A 17,486-nucleotide genomic window follows, 5' to 3' on the forward strand; every position below is an offset into this window, starting at 1 on the left:
GGCCCCGCCAGGGGCCGGGGCCGGGCTGAGCGCCGCTCTCTGCCCCTCCAGCCCTGCTGGTCGCTGTCAGCGCCTCCGTGGACAAGATCGTCGCCCACTTCAGCGCCGCCAGGAACCTGGTGCAGAAGGTGAGGCCGGGGGTGTCCCGGGGGCGGGGGCTTGGCTGCTGCAGGCCCTGGGTGGGGGCTGGAGAGAGCCGCCTCCTGCCCCGCCTCCGGCCAGGGGCTGCCAGCATCCGGCCGCCTCTCCTCTTCCCCAGGCCCAGCTGGGGGACAGCCAGCTCAGCCCGGACGTGGGCTACCTGCTGCTGCGCACTTTGTGCCCGGCGCTGCACGCGCTGGTGGGGGACGGGCTGAAGCCCTTCCAGAAGGACATCATCACAGGCCAAAGAAGGAGTTCCCCCTGGAGCGTGGTGGAGGCCTCGGTGAAGCCAGGTAGTTTGTGCAGCGCTGGCTGCAGGGAGGAGGAGATGCCACCCCGCAGGTAGCGGGAGGAGCGCAGGGCAGGCAGCAGAGCCCGAGGGGGCGGGAGAGGGGGCACGGGCCACGTCCCTGCGGGGCTCGCACCTGTTCCCGCAGCACCTCGTCCGCTGGCGCCGTGGCGGGCCGTGCCCACGCGCACACCGGGCGGGGGGTTAAGCGGGGGTGAGTGGCGGTGATTGCCGCATGCCCTGTGCCCGCAGGCCCCGGCACCCGGTCGCTGCAGGCCCTGTACTGGCGCGTCTCGCGGCTGGCTCCTCTCAGCAGCAGCAGGCAGCGGTTCCACGCCTTTGTCCTCGGCCTCCTGAAGTAAGCGGTGTTCAGGGGCTGCCCCGGGCGCTCTGCCTGGGCGCTGCAGGAGGGGACAGTGCGGCGCAGAGCAAGGCCTCGGCAGCCACAAATCCCAAGGGGTCCTGAGGGCATGTGCTGCCTGGGCTTGCTCGTGTTGGCACCCTGCGGCTGTGAACTCTCGTGGGGCTGCTCCTGGCTGAGGGCACCTGTTCAGGCTAGAAGTGGGAGCAGCCGGGGTCCGAGCAAGATGAGCCTGGGGCAGGTGGCTCTGGGGTGGCGTTGCTTTGGCCCCACAATGGGGAGTGGGGTCAGACCAAGCTCAGCCCTGTGCTTCCCTTTGCCTCTGCCCTGGGAAGAGGCCTGAGGCAGGGGCAGGCAGTGGCTCCCTGCCAGGATCCCAGTGCGGGACCCGTGTGTGTCCTTTGGCACTGGTCTCTGCTATCCTCAGACAGGCCCCACCTGCTCCTCCTGGGTAGGGGTGTCCCTCACTGTCATGTGGAGACCATGCCCTGGGATGCCCTGGCCTGGTTGCCCTGCGCTGCCTGCAGGGAACATTCTGGGTCTCGTGTGGCGCGATGCTAACTTGGACGCTTTCTGCCTTGTTCAGTCTGAAGCAGCTGGAGCTGTGGATCTCCCAGTTGCATAAGAGCCCAGGTAAGGCACGGGGCCGTGCACAGGGAAGCCCTGGTTTGGGTCCCATGCTGGGAGCCAGGACTGCTGTGGGGGGCAGCTGGGTGCACTGGGCATCTCCTGCGTGTTGCCTGCTCACTGGTGCAGCCCTTGTCTCTCTCAGGTGTCATCTCCGTCCTCTACTTGCCCTCGGCCTTCCTTGCCCTGAGCCAGGGGCCCCTCCCACACTTGGCCGATGAGCTGCTGCTCCTCATCCAGCCCCTCTCGGTGCTCACCTTCCACCTTGACCTGCTGTTTGAGCACCACCATCTCTCTGTGGACATGAGGCCCCTGCCAGACCCTGCCCCTGGCCCGACCCTGGTCCCTGCTTCAGCTGCCCGTCCTGCTGAAACCCAGGGCCCCCTCACCCAGGCTCAGGGGGCCCAAGCCGAGGGCCAAGGCAGCACCAAGAGGGCCAGCCCGGAGCATGGGGCTGCCCCAGATGGCCTGGGCAAGGCAGGCCTCACGGGCACAGAGGACAGCACAAGGCCCCAGCTAACAGCAGCTGCCACCAGCCTGTTCCCCAGCCCACGGGTGGGGGTCTCACTGCAGCAGACCTTCCAGCACGTGCTGCAGTGGGGTGGCCGGCTCAGCCACGCACTCACAGGAGCCGACAGCCCCTCCCGAAGCCCTGAGCATGACCAGGGCCCTCGGGGTACCAGGGCAGGGCTGGGCGGCTGGTGGGGGCAGCTGAGCCAGGCCTCAGGGGTCTACACAGCTCCTGGCAAGGAGGACTTTCCCTTCACCCGCTGGACAGCGCTGCGAACGGCTCCAGGGGATCCCAGCCTGATTAACGCATCCTGCCTGGCACCAGCCAAGGGGCCCAGCAGCTCGGAGCTGCAGCCTCTTGAGGCCAGGACTGGCAGCAGTGCTGTGAGCCCAGACTCTACCAGCGGGGCAAGGGGCTTGGGGCTGCCCTTGCAGGCCACAGCTAGGGAGTCCACGGGCCCCAGGGACCCCGTGCTGCCAGAGCCTGCTGCCGGAGACAGAAGCCAACCTATGTTGGAGGAGCCTGGCTGGGGGAAGGGTGCCTGGCTGGGCCGCCTCTTTGGAGCCACCTGTCCATCTGCCCGAGGCCTTCCCATGGAGCCTGACACCAGTTCAGCCAGACCCAGGTAATACCCAGGTGGGGCTGGGCAGTGGGAGCCCCCTGCACTGAGACCTGGCACTCTCAGGCTGCCCAGTGGAGCAGGGCCGCGAGCGGTGTCCAAGGGCTGGGCTGGCCCAGCAGGAGCCACAGAGGGACCCGCGGGGGGGGCGGGTAGAGGAGGTGGCAGAAGCAGCACACCTGCTGCACAGCCCCGTGCCAGGCATGGGCGAGCCCCTAATAGACACATGAAAGCTCTGTGCCCGTGGCTCTGGCTCTCAGCTCTGCCACAGATGGAGCCGTGGGCCAGCTTAATACTGCCTGCTCTCACGCCCGATGCCAGCTGTGCCCAGAGCCAGTGCCCGTCCCGTGCAGCACGCCCCAGCTCCAGGCCCGGCTGCTGGGGGCGACAGCAGAGTTCAGATGCTGCCTTGAAGGGTGGCAGTCTCAGATCTTTCTGCTGGCATCTGCCTGGGGCTTCTCAGCCCCCATGGGGCCCTGGCCTCTGCCACCCTCCTCCGGGGTCTGGGGGGGCAGTGGGGGTGCCGCCCGGCTGGTGACTCCCTCTGCTCTCCTGCAGGAGACCCTCCAGCTGGCTGCGCCCCCCCGTGAGCATGCTCTCCCTGGTGAGGAAGGGGACAGCCCCTGAGCAGCCCTGGCCTCCAGAGCAGCAGAAGGAAGGGCCCGACTCGCCTCAGCCCCACAGGTGAGGTGGGGCCTTTGGGTGCTTGGGGCTATGCGGGGCAGGCGTCCAAGCACACGGAGGGCTGGGGCAGGCCTTGGGCACAAGCAGCTTGGTGGCCCCAGGTGACCCGGACTCGCGCCCTTAATGCTCCCTGTTGTGTACAGGGCAGTGCGGGCGCTATGCGACCACGCAGGCGCCGGGCACGGCTACCTCAGCTTCCGCAAGGGCGACGTCCTGCAGCTCATGGCCACCGTGGATGAGGACTGGATCCGCTGCTGCCACGAAAATGACACAGGCCTCGTTCCTGTCAGCTACACCTCCCTGATCGTGTGAGGGGGGTACGGCAGGGAGCTCCTACCCCTGCCCCTGCCCCAGCTCTGCAGGCAGATGTGGGGGTCACCCTGGGCTAGGGCTTGGCATGGGCCGCATGGCACTGTTCCTCATGGGCACAGCCTGGCAGTGCCCTCCCTGCTGGTGCCCTGCTGCCTCACCATGCCTGCGTCATCCTGGCTGTGCCCATGGACTCCTGAGGCCCCACGACTGTCACCCTCATACTGCCCCCGTGCTGCTGCTTGTGTCCTGCTGCCTGCCACCTTGCATGCCCTGGGTGGCCCTTCCCTCCATGGCCACGCCAGAGCCAGGCTCCCACTGTCCCCTGGAGACAGCTGTGTGCACAGAGCCCAACGTGCGGCCTTGGGTGTGGGTGAAAATAAAGATGAGTGTGCAAGGCAGGGTGTGTGGCTGCCTCCTTTCTACCAGGCTGCGTGGGGAGCTGGGCTGTGCCTGCAGAGCCAGGCTCCAGGACCTGCTGGGGCAGCCTGCCCACTCAACCCCTGCCCCCAGCGCTGGGCAGCAGGAGGCAGTAGCTGCCTTGAAGGGGTAAGGGGGGAGTTGGGGGGGATTCTGTGGAGGGGATGCTGGTTTGGGGGGGGCAATCAGGGAGCTTGTGGGTGCAGGGCATGGAGGGGTTTGGTGGGGTGCTGGCAGTGATGAATGAGCTGTATTAGACCAGGGCACTGGGGTCAGGGTTGTTGGGGGCAGGGTGGGATGTGCAGCACCTCCCTATGTTTGCCTATAGGGATTGGGTGGGGTGAGGTAGTGGGAAGAATGGCAGGGGTAAGGGCTTGCATGGAGGGAGGGGGGTTGCCATCAAATTGGGAGATGGGCAGTGCAAACTGTTGCATGGGGGGGCAGTGCAGGTTATTTGGGTGGTAAGGTGGGGGGGGTGTAGTGATAGGAGTGCCAGAGCTGCAATAGGAAGCAGAGCAAGCCCCGGGGGGGGGGGGGGGGGGGCGGTGAGAGAGAGAGAAGGTGGTAGGGGGAGAACAGTTGCACTGGTCTATGGTGATGTTGGGCATGAGCGAATGACTGTGCACGAGTCCCCATGTTGCAGGGGCTGTGGTGTGGCTCTTACGTGAGGACATTGAGAGTTTTGGGGTGGCAGGCATAGCCATGCTTGTGATGTCCCCACCAAACCCCTCATATGTGCAATGAGTATACCTCGCTATACTGCACGCTTCCCTTCTCTCCCCTCAAGGGTTAACAGCTCCTGGGGGCAGTTGGGCAGGGGATTGCAGTGTTTGTGTGTAAGGATGGGCAGACTCCCTTGGGGACAAGCCCCTTCTTGTTTTGGGCAAGCAGCTCCAAGACAGTCTGCTTCCCCAGGCAGGAAGCTTTCCTGGAGTCTCTGGGGCCAGCACAGCCCTGTGAGTAGCTGGAGATAGGCCAGCAATGACCTCAGACACAACCCAGTCACTTCTCGCTTGTGAACAGCAGGAGGCACAAATAAGCACAGCTCTAAGGTGGTTGCAAGGCCAGTGTCAGTCTCAGGTGCATTACTTACATCCACCGAGTCGGTGGCTTGTGGCAGAACATGAGCACTAGGCTCGGGCTGGGAGCAAAGCCTTTCCAACTCCAGCATCTGCGGGCTTGTGGCCCACCCCCTGCTCTGGGCGCAGGTCAGGGATGCATGTCCTGCTTGCTGCAAGTGAAAGTATTGCACACAGGAATTCCTCTCCAGCAGTGCTAAGCCCCAGAGACTGAGCCGAGAGCTCCCTGCTGGAGAGATGCTGCTGGCATTTCCTTCAGCGTGAAGCCTGTGGTGTGCAAAAGCATTCTCTAATCTGAAATGCCAAGGCCCAAAACATAGCTGGAGCTGATGATGCACTACTTACGCTCTGGCATCACCACTATTTTCTCCCTGTTTAGATGCAAGGGGAGCCTCACCATCTGGCTGCACAGACTACAAGAGCCAGATCCTTAAGCCTGGGAAAGTGGGTAGCTTCTACTCGCAGAGGCCAGCTCCCTGCCGGCATAGCCTAAGTGACTTTTTTAGACCAGCCCTTTCCAACCCTTTAAATTACTTTAATGACACTTGAGCCCATGTTTTTGGATTTGGTGTGTGTTCTGCATGGCAAGATAAAGAGCTTTTATCTTGTTCCATTTTCGTTTCGGCTCTGGAATTCATAGCCAGACAAAGGGATACTGCATTTGAACTGGAATATTATTCTGCTTGCGATATGCCTTGGGTAGGTTTGATTGAACTTCATAGCCATCTCTGAACTTTGAAATGGAGCTGGATTGGCAGGAGATCAATCCAGGTACTGTTCAATTAACTTTTTAATACTACAGCCCTTGAGGTGTGGTCTGTAGTGAGAAGGGAAGGCAATTAAAGTGGGTCAGAAGCATTTAAATGGTGGTTCAGCAAGTCAGCATAGACAGCTGTGCTCTACTATCCATTTGCTTCTAAAAACCATCATCAAGAAACCATTCTGTCCTGTGCAAGACACAAATGGACAGCAAATGTGTTTTTGGAAACCGCTCCGTTTCCCTGGGAAACGCAGGAATTCCTGAATGTAACAGAGGTCTGGAACAAGAGTAGAGCAGCTGAAGCACCTCAACGAATGCAAAACAGCCTTCTGAACAGGAGAAGGCCCTAATCCAGGAGACAATCTGCAGACACCTTGCCTTAGTGCTGGCAGCTGGAGCAGTGAGAGAAAAAGGACTCTGCAAGTTTGAAGGAGCCACAGGGAAGTCATGGAATCAAAGAAGTAGGGCTGGAAGGAACCCCAGGAGTTCATCTAGTCCAACCCCTGCTTGAGAAAGAATCATCCTCAAATATCTCCAAGCACCTGGTTTCTACATCCCAGTGGTGTTACATGTTCCAGCCTCACAGTGTTTCAAATCTTCAGGAAGGAGCCAAGAGACCTGTGAGAGGGGAGTAATGCATGGCCAGGCCAACAGCTGCAAGGAAGTCATACTGCCACTTGCACTTCTGAAGCTTTATGGCCCCTTTCTCTTTCTTACAGGAGTCATAGTCCTTCACAATGACAATGCACTACCTGGGACACCCTCCAATCTACCGTTTGGGGTAGCAAGTATGCTGCATGTGGTGCCAGTCAGCGTGTCACTTTCTGAAGTCAACAGAAAATACCTGCTTTGGATTTAGCAGAAACTGGGGTCCTGTTCTCAGGGTGTGGAATATCCCTTCATTTTGAGCATGGGTATCGCATGCCCATGAACGTGGTTTAATGACGTACTAACCTGCCTGCACATCCAATCAAAGTTAAGCAACTCTGTGCTCCCTAGCTTCCTAACAGTGAATGCCTTAGCTGGATGCTGCTGATCTGCCTGGGCTTCTGCATCTTCACAGCAACTCCTACCAAGGCGGACCGAACATGGAAACTGCCAGCATGCTCCCCACCACAAGCTGTTTGGCTGTAGAAAAACATCAGCAGCAAACGCAGTGCACCCAGCATGCCAAAAATGATCAGGCAATGAATGGAATGGGATATTCCCAAGGAGATGGAGCAACAATTCTATTTTAACAAGGGTTGAAAGCTCCTCTGAATACATGACAGGAACTGTTGATACAAAAGAGGCAAGAGAGTGAAATCAAAGACATCAAAGAAAACCCCACAAGTCATCAATAGGAAAAGTTTTTCCATTTAATACTAGACTCTCTCAGGATTGAGATGCAGGCTTTTTATGCAATTACATCCAATGTTAAAATTGGTAATACATAATTTACAAAGATTAACATCAAAACAATGATCTATTTAGATATGCTTTGTAAAAAGGAAATATATTAGCAGCATTTATTTTCAGCAATCACACAGCCTACACCCATGCAGACTAAGAGTTCGTATCTATTTGCAATAATGTAGTGCTTCCTGGTCTTAAAACAGCGATCCTGGTGACACACTGGTCTTTTCATTATTATAAAATAACCGAAAAATAAAAAAAGTCATTAATTTCTACACCAGTAAGAAAAACAATTCTTTGCACTTACCTAACATTTGATTGTCTAAAAAACATTTTGTTTAGTCTTTCAACAAAAGAAAGATAAAATGACAGAGCTAGTGTCTCGCTTCTGTACGCACTTTATTTTTTAAAAAGTTTTTAGTGTTTAACACCATTTGAGACAATGATTTCTGTTTTAAACTAAATGAAACAACTCAAGATTTTGGACATGCGATATTCCTACTACACGCATGAGTATTTTATACTCAGGGTTCCTGGTACTGTACAGTGCTTCTCTACAGTAAGAAAATATTCCAAACTATTTTCTTATTTCTTTTTTTTTTTAATAAAATATTTTTTTCTCAAAGGGTTTTTTCCTTTCTTTTTTTTTCTTTTTAAATCAACACATAAAAGTTAATGGAATGAGTCATGTTCCACTAAGAGTAAAATAATAATTATAATAATAACAAGAATGTACATTAGGACAAGCTTGGTCCATTAAAAAGGAACATGTAACTACCGTATTGCTTTACATCCACGCAGCAGATATATACAACTTGGCACATTAAAAACTGTTTTCTTATAAGAACATCTAAAACAGGACTGTATATGCATATGTATGTCTGAAAGACAAAAAAAGCAAAGCCATTTTAAAGGGGCAGTGTAAGCCTATTGCACCCTCTCTTTGCCACTAACTGGGATTGACCCAGAGACAGATAGATGATAGCTTCACGGCACTGGATATTGGGGAAGGTTACATGTTGTAATACAGTGGATCCTGGCCCAGCACTAGTTTATGGTAAACTATGGCAATCACAATTCATGCAGTGAAAAGTCAGCGCCTTGGCTGTAGCTTCTGGGTACAACACTTTAATGAGGGCAGAGAGAGGGAGGGGTAAAATACACTGTCTCTTTAAGAGACGGACGTTTCAGCTGTACAGGTAGAACACAAGAATAGTGTTATCAGTGGATATATTCTACAGGTCACAACAAAGACGCGCTCTGAATACTGCTTGACGGTTCATGTAGTGAGGGTTTCTTTTTTTTCTTTTTTGTTTCTTTTTTTCTTTTAACAGGTTTTAAATTTGCACAACACACTGGACACACAAGAACCACAGCTTATCAAAAAAACCAACAGCAATGGTGTCGTCAGGATTCAACCTGCTTTATAAAACTTCTCTGCAGAAAAAAAGTGAAAAAAATCCCCCCCTCCCCCCACCCCCTTTCAGGATGTGGAACAAGTGCCTTGAACAGCCAACTGTCGCTCTACTCCTAGATGACCAAGAAGGTTTCCTCTCTACAGACCAAAAGGAGCATCCACGCACCGGCCGTTCCATGGTAAGCATTTTGCACATTCTGGTACACTGCTTTCCCCTCTGAACTTGTGCAAATTGGAGGCCACACCTTTAGGGTAGCCTTTATTTTAAGCCACCGGGCTTTCACCCTCGCTATAGACTTCACATACTGGTGGTGTCAACAGTATCTTGTACAATCACAGGTGAGCTGGCGAGGACGGGAAATAGTCTCATCAGAGTCAGTCCGTCCTCATCCTTCTATAGGACCCCCCCCCCCTTTTTTTTTTTCCCTCCGAGTGGGGACATTGAGCAAAAATAAATTAAATTTGACCACCCTGGACAAATAACCACGAGGTTTTCTCAGTACCTAACATCAATACAAGGCACGCCCAACAACACACACACCATACGAGCACTGCAGAGCAGGGCAGGGCCACTCCCTGCCCAGACACCTAAGTGCTAACTGTTTGTATATTTGTCAGTTTTCTTCTGCCCTTTTTCCCTTGGACAGTGCACAGGAAGTGGGGGGGCTTTCCCAGTCAGTCTCTAGCAGACCTGGTAGTGGACTCCAGACCACAGGCTCTTGCTGGGGCATCACTTCCTGAAGCTACTCTCCGGGATGCTGAGAGTACGCCGCCTCAGTTTTCTTCCTGATCCTTCCTCCAGCAAGTAAGTGACATCAATAGCTGCAATAGATGACAGAGTTCTTAGTAAAGAGCTGACATTACTCTGCCTGAGGCTTGTGCATTTACCCCCCTGTTACATGACAGAGATATGTGATCTGCTTGCTTTGAAGGCAGGAGCTTCGATTCTGGCTGTTAACCCAAATTCTCTCTGGGGAGGTCTATGCAGCAAAATGGACATGTTACCATAGCCCCGACAGATGCACGCATGCTCGTTTAAACCTAGCCAGCTACCACAGGCAACAGAGGCTGTCAGGATGCCATGATGCAAGCTTCAGCAACAGAGTACGTGGTCTTTAGAGACTCTGGCCACTTTGGAATGCTGGATTAAAGCAAGCCTGGGTACTCCTATCCAAGCAAGAGTTTATTGTCCTTCGAGGCTAAAGAGAAATCAAGTCAGGACCTGATTCCAACTGCTGAAACAAATGACTCTTCCAATCCACTTCAAATTCATTGAGCTCTAGATAAAACCCTTAATCTTCCCGCATCTGCCCCTCTATTATCTCAGCTATAAAACAGGAATGATAATAATTACCTACCTATTTTGGGGAAAGAAAGGAGAGTTAAGTAATGACAAAGCACTCTGAGGATACCTACAAGTCCTGTACCTATTGCATCACTTAAGTCAGAAATTTAGTAAAGTTTGTAAATCTCCTGCAAGTGCTTCAAAAGGCAATCTTTTTTTGTGCAGAGACCACTGGACAAACATTACATCCAAGCCCAAAATAGCTGCATTACTAACATGTCCTACGTGACCCTTAAAAACAAACTTAGAGGGAGAAATGGCTGATCTCTCACCATTTTTCCCTGGGATTTTTTCTAAGAGGTTTAGCAGGATCTGATTAAGTCTCTCTCTCTGAATATGCCGCCTTTCCTCAGGAGTGCACAGCTGCCTTGTGACGGAGCTACTGTCTTCCACTTTTTTATCACTCTCACAGCCCTCACTAGGCATTGCCTCCTTCTCTGGCTCCTCAAGGGTAGGCATCTCACTGGAAGTTTGTTCTTGGTTCAGTAGCACATCCTCAATGAGTGGAAGAGGATCCTCATCTTGGTTCAGGTCTTTGATCTGTGATTTTGAGCGGTCTGTCTTCCAAGATGACCTAGGAGGGAGGGAAGAATGTAAACGTCTTTTGTTTTCAGGCAGTTGACTGAAAGATAAATTCTTCATAGTTGCACTTATAGGCTTTCAAATTCTCTGTTGTTTGCAGCCAATCACAGTGGTTTCTATTGGTATGGGGAGTTCTGAGGCCAGACCCACTACTTATGTAAGAGAAAAAATGATACATGCCTAGTATCATCTGACCTTGCAAGGCTGCAAGTGTTACCTACTTCCTGAGCCTGCTTCTGCAACAAGCTTTTGAGAACTAAAACAGATTTATCTTCTCAGGCCACAGAACTCTCTGTTGTTCCAAATTCCTTGGGCTCTGCCTCCACTAAGGACTTATAGCTATTGCTTTCACAAGGCCTGATGGGTGTTTTTAAAACTCATAATGATACAGAGACCATCAGCCCTCTATGCCTGGGAGCTGTGACTACCCAACCCCCTGGGTAGGCATCTCAGCCTCAGGCAGAATAGCTCAGGAGGCTACTGTGTTTTTGCTGAACTGGACCCTAGGCTTTCCCCATAACATGATTCAAGTCATCTCTGCTTACTTTTAAGCTGAACCCACAGACCAGACCACCCTCTCAATGTTTTCTGAGACTCATACCTACCTCTATTTTTTTTTTGCTATTCCCTCACATTCCCTACCATTTGTTTTATCAGTTCGTGTGAGTATGAGGGTATTTCCAATTATTTAGGTTTACTGAATCTACAGCATCTTGGGGACATAGGCATAGAATGGGCAAGGGTGTTTCATAAACAAAAAGCATTATCCAACCTCTTGTCCATGAACATCCCAGCAGATAGGACTCACCTGCCTCCATTTCTCTTGTAGTTGTCTGGAACATAATGAGGCTACAACAACAACAAAGGTCTCAGTTAAAGCAAACACTAAGTACTCAGCACTGAACAGCGTATATATAAAGTACCACTTGAAGTGCAGTGTGAAAGAAGAGCTAGCTTATCTCAGACAATGGAGGCAATGGTGCCCAAGTAGAAGGGGTTGTGACCTACCACTTGAAGGATAGAGCACATGCCCCACTCACCCCATGGTACCAGTTCCTGCTACTACATGTCTCAACACTGAAGTCATCTAGGTCTCTAGGTAAATTTCAAGCCTGTAGAACACACTGCTACAAAACAATTATGTCCTTTCTCCTACTAAGAAGCTGGAAAGTCATTAGAACAGGCACTTACTGAGAAGTCTCTCTTGGGTGTGAGTTTCTTGGGAAAGTGGTCAAAGGCATAGGGCTTGGTGCATACAGGATAGCGATTTCGGTGGATCTTATAGAAGAGGTGCGCTGATTTATCAAGGCGATAGTCACAGATATACACATCCTGCTCCTTGACTCCCTTTGGCCGCCCTGAAGTTATGGTGGGGGAAAAAGCATGTTGGAAAAAAATGCTTATCTGATCCTAGAGAAAGCACACAGTATTCCAGAGCAAAGAGAAACCAGGCACTATGGAAAAGAGATGAAACTAGAACCACTTTAGTTCTAGAGTCTCAGCTACTCCTGCTCTCTTTCACTGAGATTAATACACAAGTGAATCTCTAATTCAGTGCAAGAAGAAAGCTTGCATACTCCAGGGTGGGGAGCGTCAAACTTCCAGCCACAAGGCTCCCCATGGATCCGGAAATTCGGCAACGGGAGAATGGTAGCAACAGTTGCAGCCCCCCCGCTGCCAAATTTCTGAATCTGTGGGGAGCCCCACGGGCTGCATAACACAGCCCTGTGCAGTATATGGGGTGCACAGGTTCTAGTAGAGGCAGCACAGGGCCTGATTCTAGTGTGCTGGGATGGGCAGAGCTGGTGTGGCCCCAGTGGGGGAGCAAGGGGCCCAATTCAGGTTTGCAGAGACCGGGGAGACAGTACAGGAACTGATCCTGGAGACCAGGACCCAATCTGGCCTGCAGAGCCAAAAGGTAGAGTATTACTGCTTTCATCCAACACATGCTTATGCATACATAGAAGTTATGGACAAACTAATGAGAAAGGGAGAAAAAAAATTGTGGAGATGGTGTGGGAAACAGCTGATGTGAAGCGCAATAAGGAGAATGTCATGTCCCACTGCGTTTTGTGTTATTTCTCAGCCTGTAAAGCCTACTTACCTTTACAGTAGGTATAGAGGTCCAGGACACAGCAGGTCCCCACCACAGCCTCCAAGGGGATAATCTCATACAGCGGCACACGAAACAGCTCATTGTGATAGAACTTTCGGGAAGGAGAGTGGTGTGTTTCATGTGGACGGAAGTAATGATGACCAAAAGCAAATCGCTCCTCTCTGTTGGCAGGTAAGAGGAAAAAATAACAGATGAGTCTCATGACAGTGATTCAGACTGCTTTTAAAGCCCTGTATTCATTACACAAACAAGCCTTTTTTCTAGTTTACCCTTTTTACTAAATGTAAATAATACTTATAGTCTAACCACTTTAAAAAAAACACCAACCTTTTACCTTGCACTGTCTATAATAAACTTCTACAAGCTATTCTGTTTTTAGCAGATAAAAGGAATACTTAGAACACAGAAAGTGACTTGAAATTACTTCTCATTTTTCCAGAGTTTTTCAATGCGGAAGATATCAAGTTTCTCCCTGTTGATGTGGGATAGCAGCCGGTAGGACTGCCGGACAGGGTGCCCATCTGGAGTTCTTCGGCTGTCTCTCATCAGATATACACAATCACCTGGCAAAAGGCACAATACACGCAACCTGTAAGGAACTAATTATAAGACACGATGGACCAAAAATACAGAGGAAGCTGGCTTTGTTAAAGCTAACATGACAGCTGCCAAACATTTAATTTTAAAAGACTAAAACATAAGTGATGCAGAGCCAGAAAGTTAGCAGTTGGCTGCCTTCATCTTCATAAAGATTCTGAGAACTAAACATAACTTGAATTATACGTCTCAAGTCACAAGTGAAGGCACATTATAAAAAAAGATCCATTATTGCCAAGTAGTAATTGGAATAAGGTTTTGGCTAGTAAAACATGCTATTCAAATTATAACAAAGACTGTGATATTTTAAATGAATAACTAACTCTTCCCCTATTCCTTAAGAGGGAAATATCTGTTTTCTAGACAACAGGTCACTGCTGGAAAAGTAAACAGTTGACCAAAAAACCACTAGTCCAAATGCAACAACCTTGTTGATGAGTCCACAGCACTTCCACAGTTTGCTTTAGCCAGGTAAGCGATCTTCTGAGCCATCTGCCCAGACCCTTAGGTCCTACTCCAAACCTGCTCTGTTGTGATCCTATTCCACCCGGGCAGGTGCATCTATGTTGCATTTGTCCCTGAAGCAAGCTCCAGAAGAACTATGACTACTGGCTGCTTTGAGTAGGAGGGGACCCAACAACCAAGTGGCAAGGACAAGTGCCCAGGAAGTAGAAGATCTAGGTTCTTGACCCCCCTCACCCAGAAGGTGCATTAACCTACAGCAAAGTGCTCTAACCACTGTGCCATGGGCTATACATCCCCCGTGCCAGGAAAGCAAGGGAATGTGGCTTAGTGGGCACTGCCTTGTATTCTAGTCCCTGTTCCTGCCTGGTGGACAGTAGTAGAATACCTGTTCCTCTCACAGGGGATAGGAACAGGGATGAGAACCCAATGCAGTCCCCATCTTACTGAGCCACGCTCCTTTAGAACGCTGTACATCTTTCAGCCAGTCGCTTTATCACTCAGCTCCTACCTGTAAAATGGGCATAACACGACTACCTTTCTCCCTTGCTGTGACTGACAGGTCTATTTAGATGGTAAGCTCTTTTGCTGAAAAACCACCACCTTTTATTATCATGTATTGGCACAATGCCCTCAGGAATTAGGCTCTTATCTTAGCTGGAGGTCTCTTACTACTTCTGTTATGTAGTAATTGCTGGTGGTCCCGTGCCATATTTTCTCCCTCGCATAAGCTTTCATCAGTAATACTCACAAAGTACTTGGAGATAGTCAGAAGGAAATTCCAAAGAAATTCAAAGTACCATTCCAAATGCTACAGGAAGTATTGTGCAATATTTTAAAACTATTTCCATCTGTGTTTTAATGCATTCACAATGAATGAAAACCTCTGAAGGCCCCATGATTGACTCCTTCACCTGAAGCCATTAAGTGCTACTATGCAAAGTCTTGGAAAGCTAACCTCCTTTTAATTGCAGAGAGAAACCGGCTTTTTAAAACCAAGAAATCAGTAATAATCCATTTGAATTCTCCTCACAGACTGAGAAGACTAAGGGCATCTTAAACTAATGCTTTCTTTCCTTCAGTTCAGGGCAAGTTCTGTCTCTACCTTGGTTACTTCCAAAGCTTCACACAACAGGTGCCAACAGACTCGGGGGGCTCTTGGCTGAGAAGCCAAGTTCAGCCAAGCCCTCCAAGTCTCATGATCCCTGGGTTTCCTTAGTGAAATCTGGATTCAAATGACAACTGTAAAACAAATACCGTCGGCTGAATATGCACACATTAATAGGAGACTCGTAAAAGCTTTTCCACCACATATACAGTCTCTGTTTCAGAGTTTTATGTTGCTGTCTGTCACTCTAATAACTAAGTGCAACATACTGCAGTACTGTGAGAGACTGATGGTAAAAATAAAAGCGTTCCTCTGCCCCTGTGGCCTATAACATCTGCCCAGCTCTGCTAGGCTGAAGGAACACTTATACAGCAAAATGAAGTTGTTGCATTATTGTGACCAGCAGTTCCTATGCTAGCTCTCATCCAGCTTGAACAGGTATGAACAGGAGCAAGGACATGGTGTCAGGGATTTGCATGCAGGCTAGCAAACAGAGCACAAGTACCCCCAGGACCTGCATATGTCCTCTAGTGACCTGCCTATGCTGCCGCATCTTCACCACTATAGTTCTCCATGCCAGATTAAAAGTAAGCCCGGGTGATATGTACCCTTGCTAAAAATCAAACCTTAATTTTGCGGCATAGACATCCCTTGGATCAGGCACTATTTTTCAAGAACACTCCTCTTTCCTATTAAAGGGCCTGCAACACACTCTTTCCATATGAAGAAAGACTAAGAGCTGCCCAGTTTATTTTCCCTTCTGCTCTAAAAGAGGAAAGAAGGGCTGGGTGGATCTGAAAGAGTCTGAAAAGCAGGCAGGGGGAACTGCAGCTGTTCCTGCTGGTGTATTAGAGAGAACACTGCCAGAGGGGAGTCTCCATAACAAGCTTCCTATCCCTCAGAGCATCCCAAGGCCTGGGTGGATCTCACACCAGGCTTCTGGAAAATCCTACTTCATTCTGTAAGCTGCAACTACTAACACTATCAAATCTCTTTCCAGAGTTCTCTGACCCTGAATATTGGAAAATCTGTTGTGACAGCCCCTGACTGTAAACAGCCTGCAGTGGAATCATCCAGGGAATGAAAAAGAAGTGTTTCAAGTGTGAGGATTAAGGAACTTAACCTATTCTGTTTATTGAAGGGTAGGATTAGAGGTGTCTTAATTATTGTGTTCAGGTACTTACATGTAAAAAAGATCTGATAGCTGGAGGCTTTTCAGTCTTGCTGACAAAGGCACAATAATAAGATGCAGTGTCTAGAACTTGAAATTCAACCTCAAAAGAAGAGTTTCTGTGCAGTGAGGATGGAACTCCTCACCTGGGGTGGTGCTGGACTCACCATCACTTGGCAGCAGTCAGGAAGGATTTTCTTCCCTGATGTGCAATTAGCCAGATACATGGTGTGTGTTTCACCTCTCTCTGAAGCATCAGATATTAGTGACAGTTAGACACTGGACGTGGGCTGGGGTACAGCAGTGCTCTGAAGTGGTGCAAAGAATCCTCTTTTAGATGCCTGATCTATGCATCTCATTTGTATGCTCACAGTCAAAACGATCCCCAGATTTGAGGTTGGGAAGGATTGGATCATCTGATCCAGAAAGGTAGCCATGTTAGTCAGTAGACAGACTGAACGAAGGCACAGTAGAGGTGCATCGTATAGACCGACTAAATCAGAGATGCATAAGGTGCATCTCTACCCTGCTTTCTGATCTGATTCAGGCCAGGCTAGCAAAGACTTTGGGGCCTTTCACCTTGTTCTGCAGTTTGGGATGTATATTTGCTTGCTGGGATTACCTGGGTTTCTCTCACCTAACCAAAACCTTGCCACTGCAGGAGCCTTGGTCTCTCTTGTTCTCAGAGCAATTGATTGAGGCTTCTAAAGACAGAACTGCTCTGGTCTAATTAAAGTAACTGAACTTGATGCAGAGATACTTGGGCAAACTGGACAGTCTAGTGATTCCTTCTCATCTTAATCTCAATGCACCTATGAATGGGTTGTTCACAGTTCACCTAATTGTTTTAGTACGATTGTTGGTGCCTCCACAAAACAACTACATACATAAGTATTTGAAAAAGAAACCAGAAGCAAACCTGGGAGCCCAAAATTCCCCAACCAACAACCCACCAACAGAAACTACAACGAAGAGCAAACCAGGAATTTCTAATGCAGACAAGGTGACTACTGCAGAGGGAATTTGAAGGGTGGAGGGAATGAGCACTCCAGATGCAGCATAGGGAAGGCTCAGCGCCCCCCATATGCTTTTTAGTATCTCTCCCCCTCCTGAAAAATCTCCCACCCCCCTTTGACAAACATACCAACTGGCTTTACTCATTCTTGAGCAGTTCTCTTTATATGTATTGGCCTCTTTCTAACCTTGTATCTGTGGGATGAAATTAAGAAAAAGAAAATTCAGGTTCAGTATCTAGAAAGAGCTCCTGACACTGAGCTGTGAGAGGGACAGACCTGCCCCCAAGGGTCAGTATATGTTGTACAGAGCAAAGGATAGGCTAAGTGAACTAACAGGTGTTTTCGTTTAATGTGGCTGCAGCCCTTCCATCCTTCCTTGGCTTGCTTTTTGCATTTGCTCCTAGCAGCCATCTTAGCACTCACCCTCTCTGGTCAGAAGGAAGCCCTTGGTCAAGATACTTAAGTGCATATTCACCA

General features: G+C 50.3%; 2 protein-coding genes across 4 annotated transcripts in view; one reads left to right on the plus strand and one right to left on the minus strand.

The window, feature by feature from the left end:
- Window positions 1-3,942, plus strand: part of RUSC1 (RUN and SH3 domain containing 1) — a 9,036-nt gene extending 5,094 nt beyond the window's left edge. The window contains exons 3-9 of the mRNA XM_019556872.1: window positions 52-128; window positions 260-434; window positions 683-788; window positions 1,378-1,424; window positions 1,564-2,554; window positions 3,107-3,232; window positions 3,376-3,942. Coding sequence (XP_019412417.1) covers window positions 52-128; window positions 260-434; window positions 683-788; window positions 1,378-1,424; window positions 1,564-2,554; window positions 3,107-3,232; window positions 3,376-3,544 — 1,691 coding nt within the window. The 3' untranslated portion in view covers window positions 3,545-3,942. The remainder of the gene's footprint in view (window positions 1-51; window positions 129-259; window positions 435-682; window positions 789-1,377; window positions 1,425-1,563; window positions 2,555-3,106; window positions 3,233-3,375) is intronic.
- Window positions 3,943-7,133: 3,191 nt separating this feature from the next.
- Window positions 7,134-17,486, minus strand: part of ASH1L (ASH1 like histone lysine methyltransferase) — an 84,150-nt gene continuing 73,797 nt past the window's right edge. For 2 of the 3 annotated variants that reach the window (XM_019556874.1, XM_019556873.1), the window contains 6 exons: window positions 13,080-13,218; window positions 12,644-12,816; window positions 11,731-11,897; window positions 11,348-11,388; window positions 10,230-10,531; window positions 7,134-9,434 (listed from right to left, as the gene is read on the minus strand). In XM_019556874.1, the coding sequence (XP_019412419.1) occupies window positions 9,343-9,434; window positions 10,230-10,531; window positions 11,348-11,388; window positions 11,731-11,897; window positions 12,644-12,816; window positions 13,080-13,218 (914 nt within the window). In that variant the 3' untranslated portion in view covers window positions 7,134-9,342. Of the gene's footprint in view, window positions 9,435-10,229; window positions 10,532-11,347; window positions 11,389-11,730; window positions 11,898-12,643; window positions 12,817-13,079; window positions 13,219-17,137; window positions 17,203-17,486 lie in introns of those variants that run through there. The other variant, XM_019556875.1, reaches the window with a different exon arrangement.

This window comes from Crocodylus porosus, unplaced genomic scaffold, assembly GCF_001723895.1.
Source record: "Crocodylus porosus isolate Cpor-Errol unplaced genomic scaffold, CroPor_comp1, whole genome shotgun sequence".
NCBI classification, from domain to species: Eukaryota; Metazoa; Chordata; order Crocodylia; family Crocodylidae; genus Crocodylus; species Crocodylus porosus.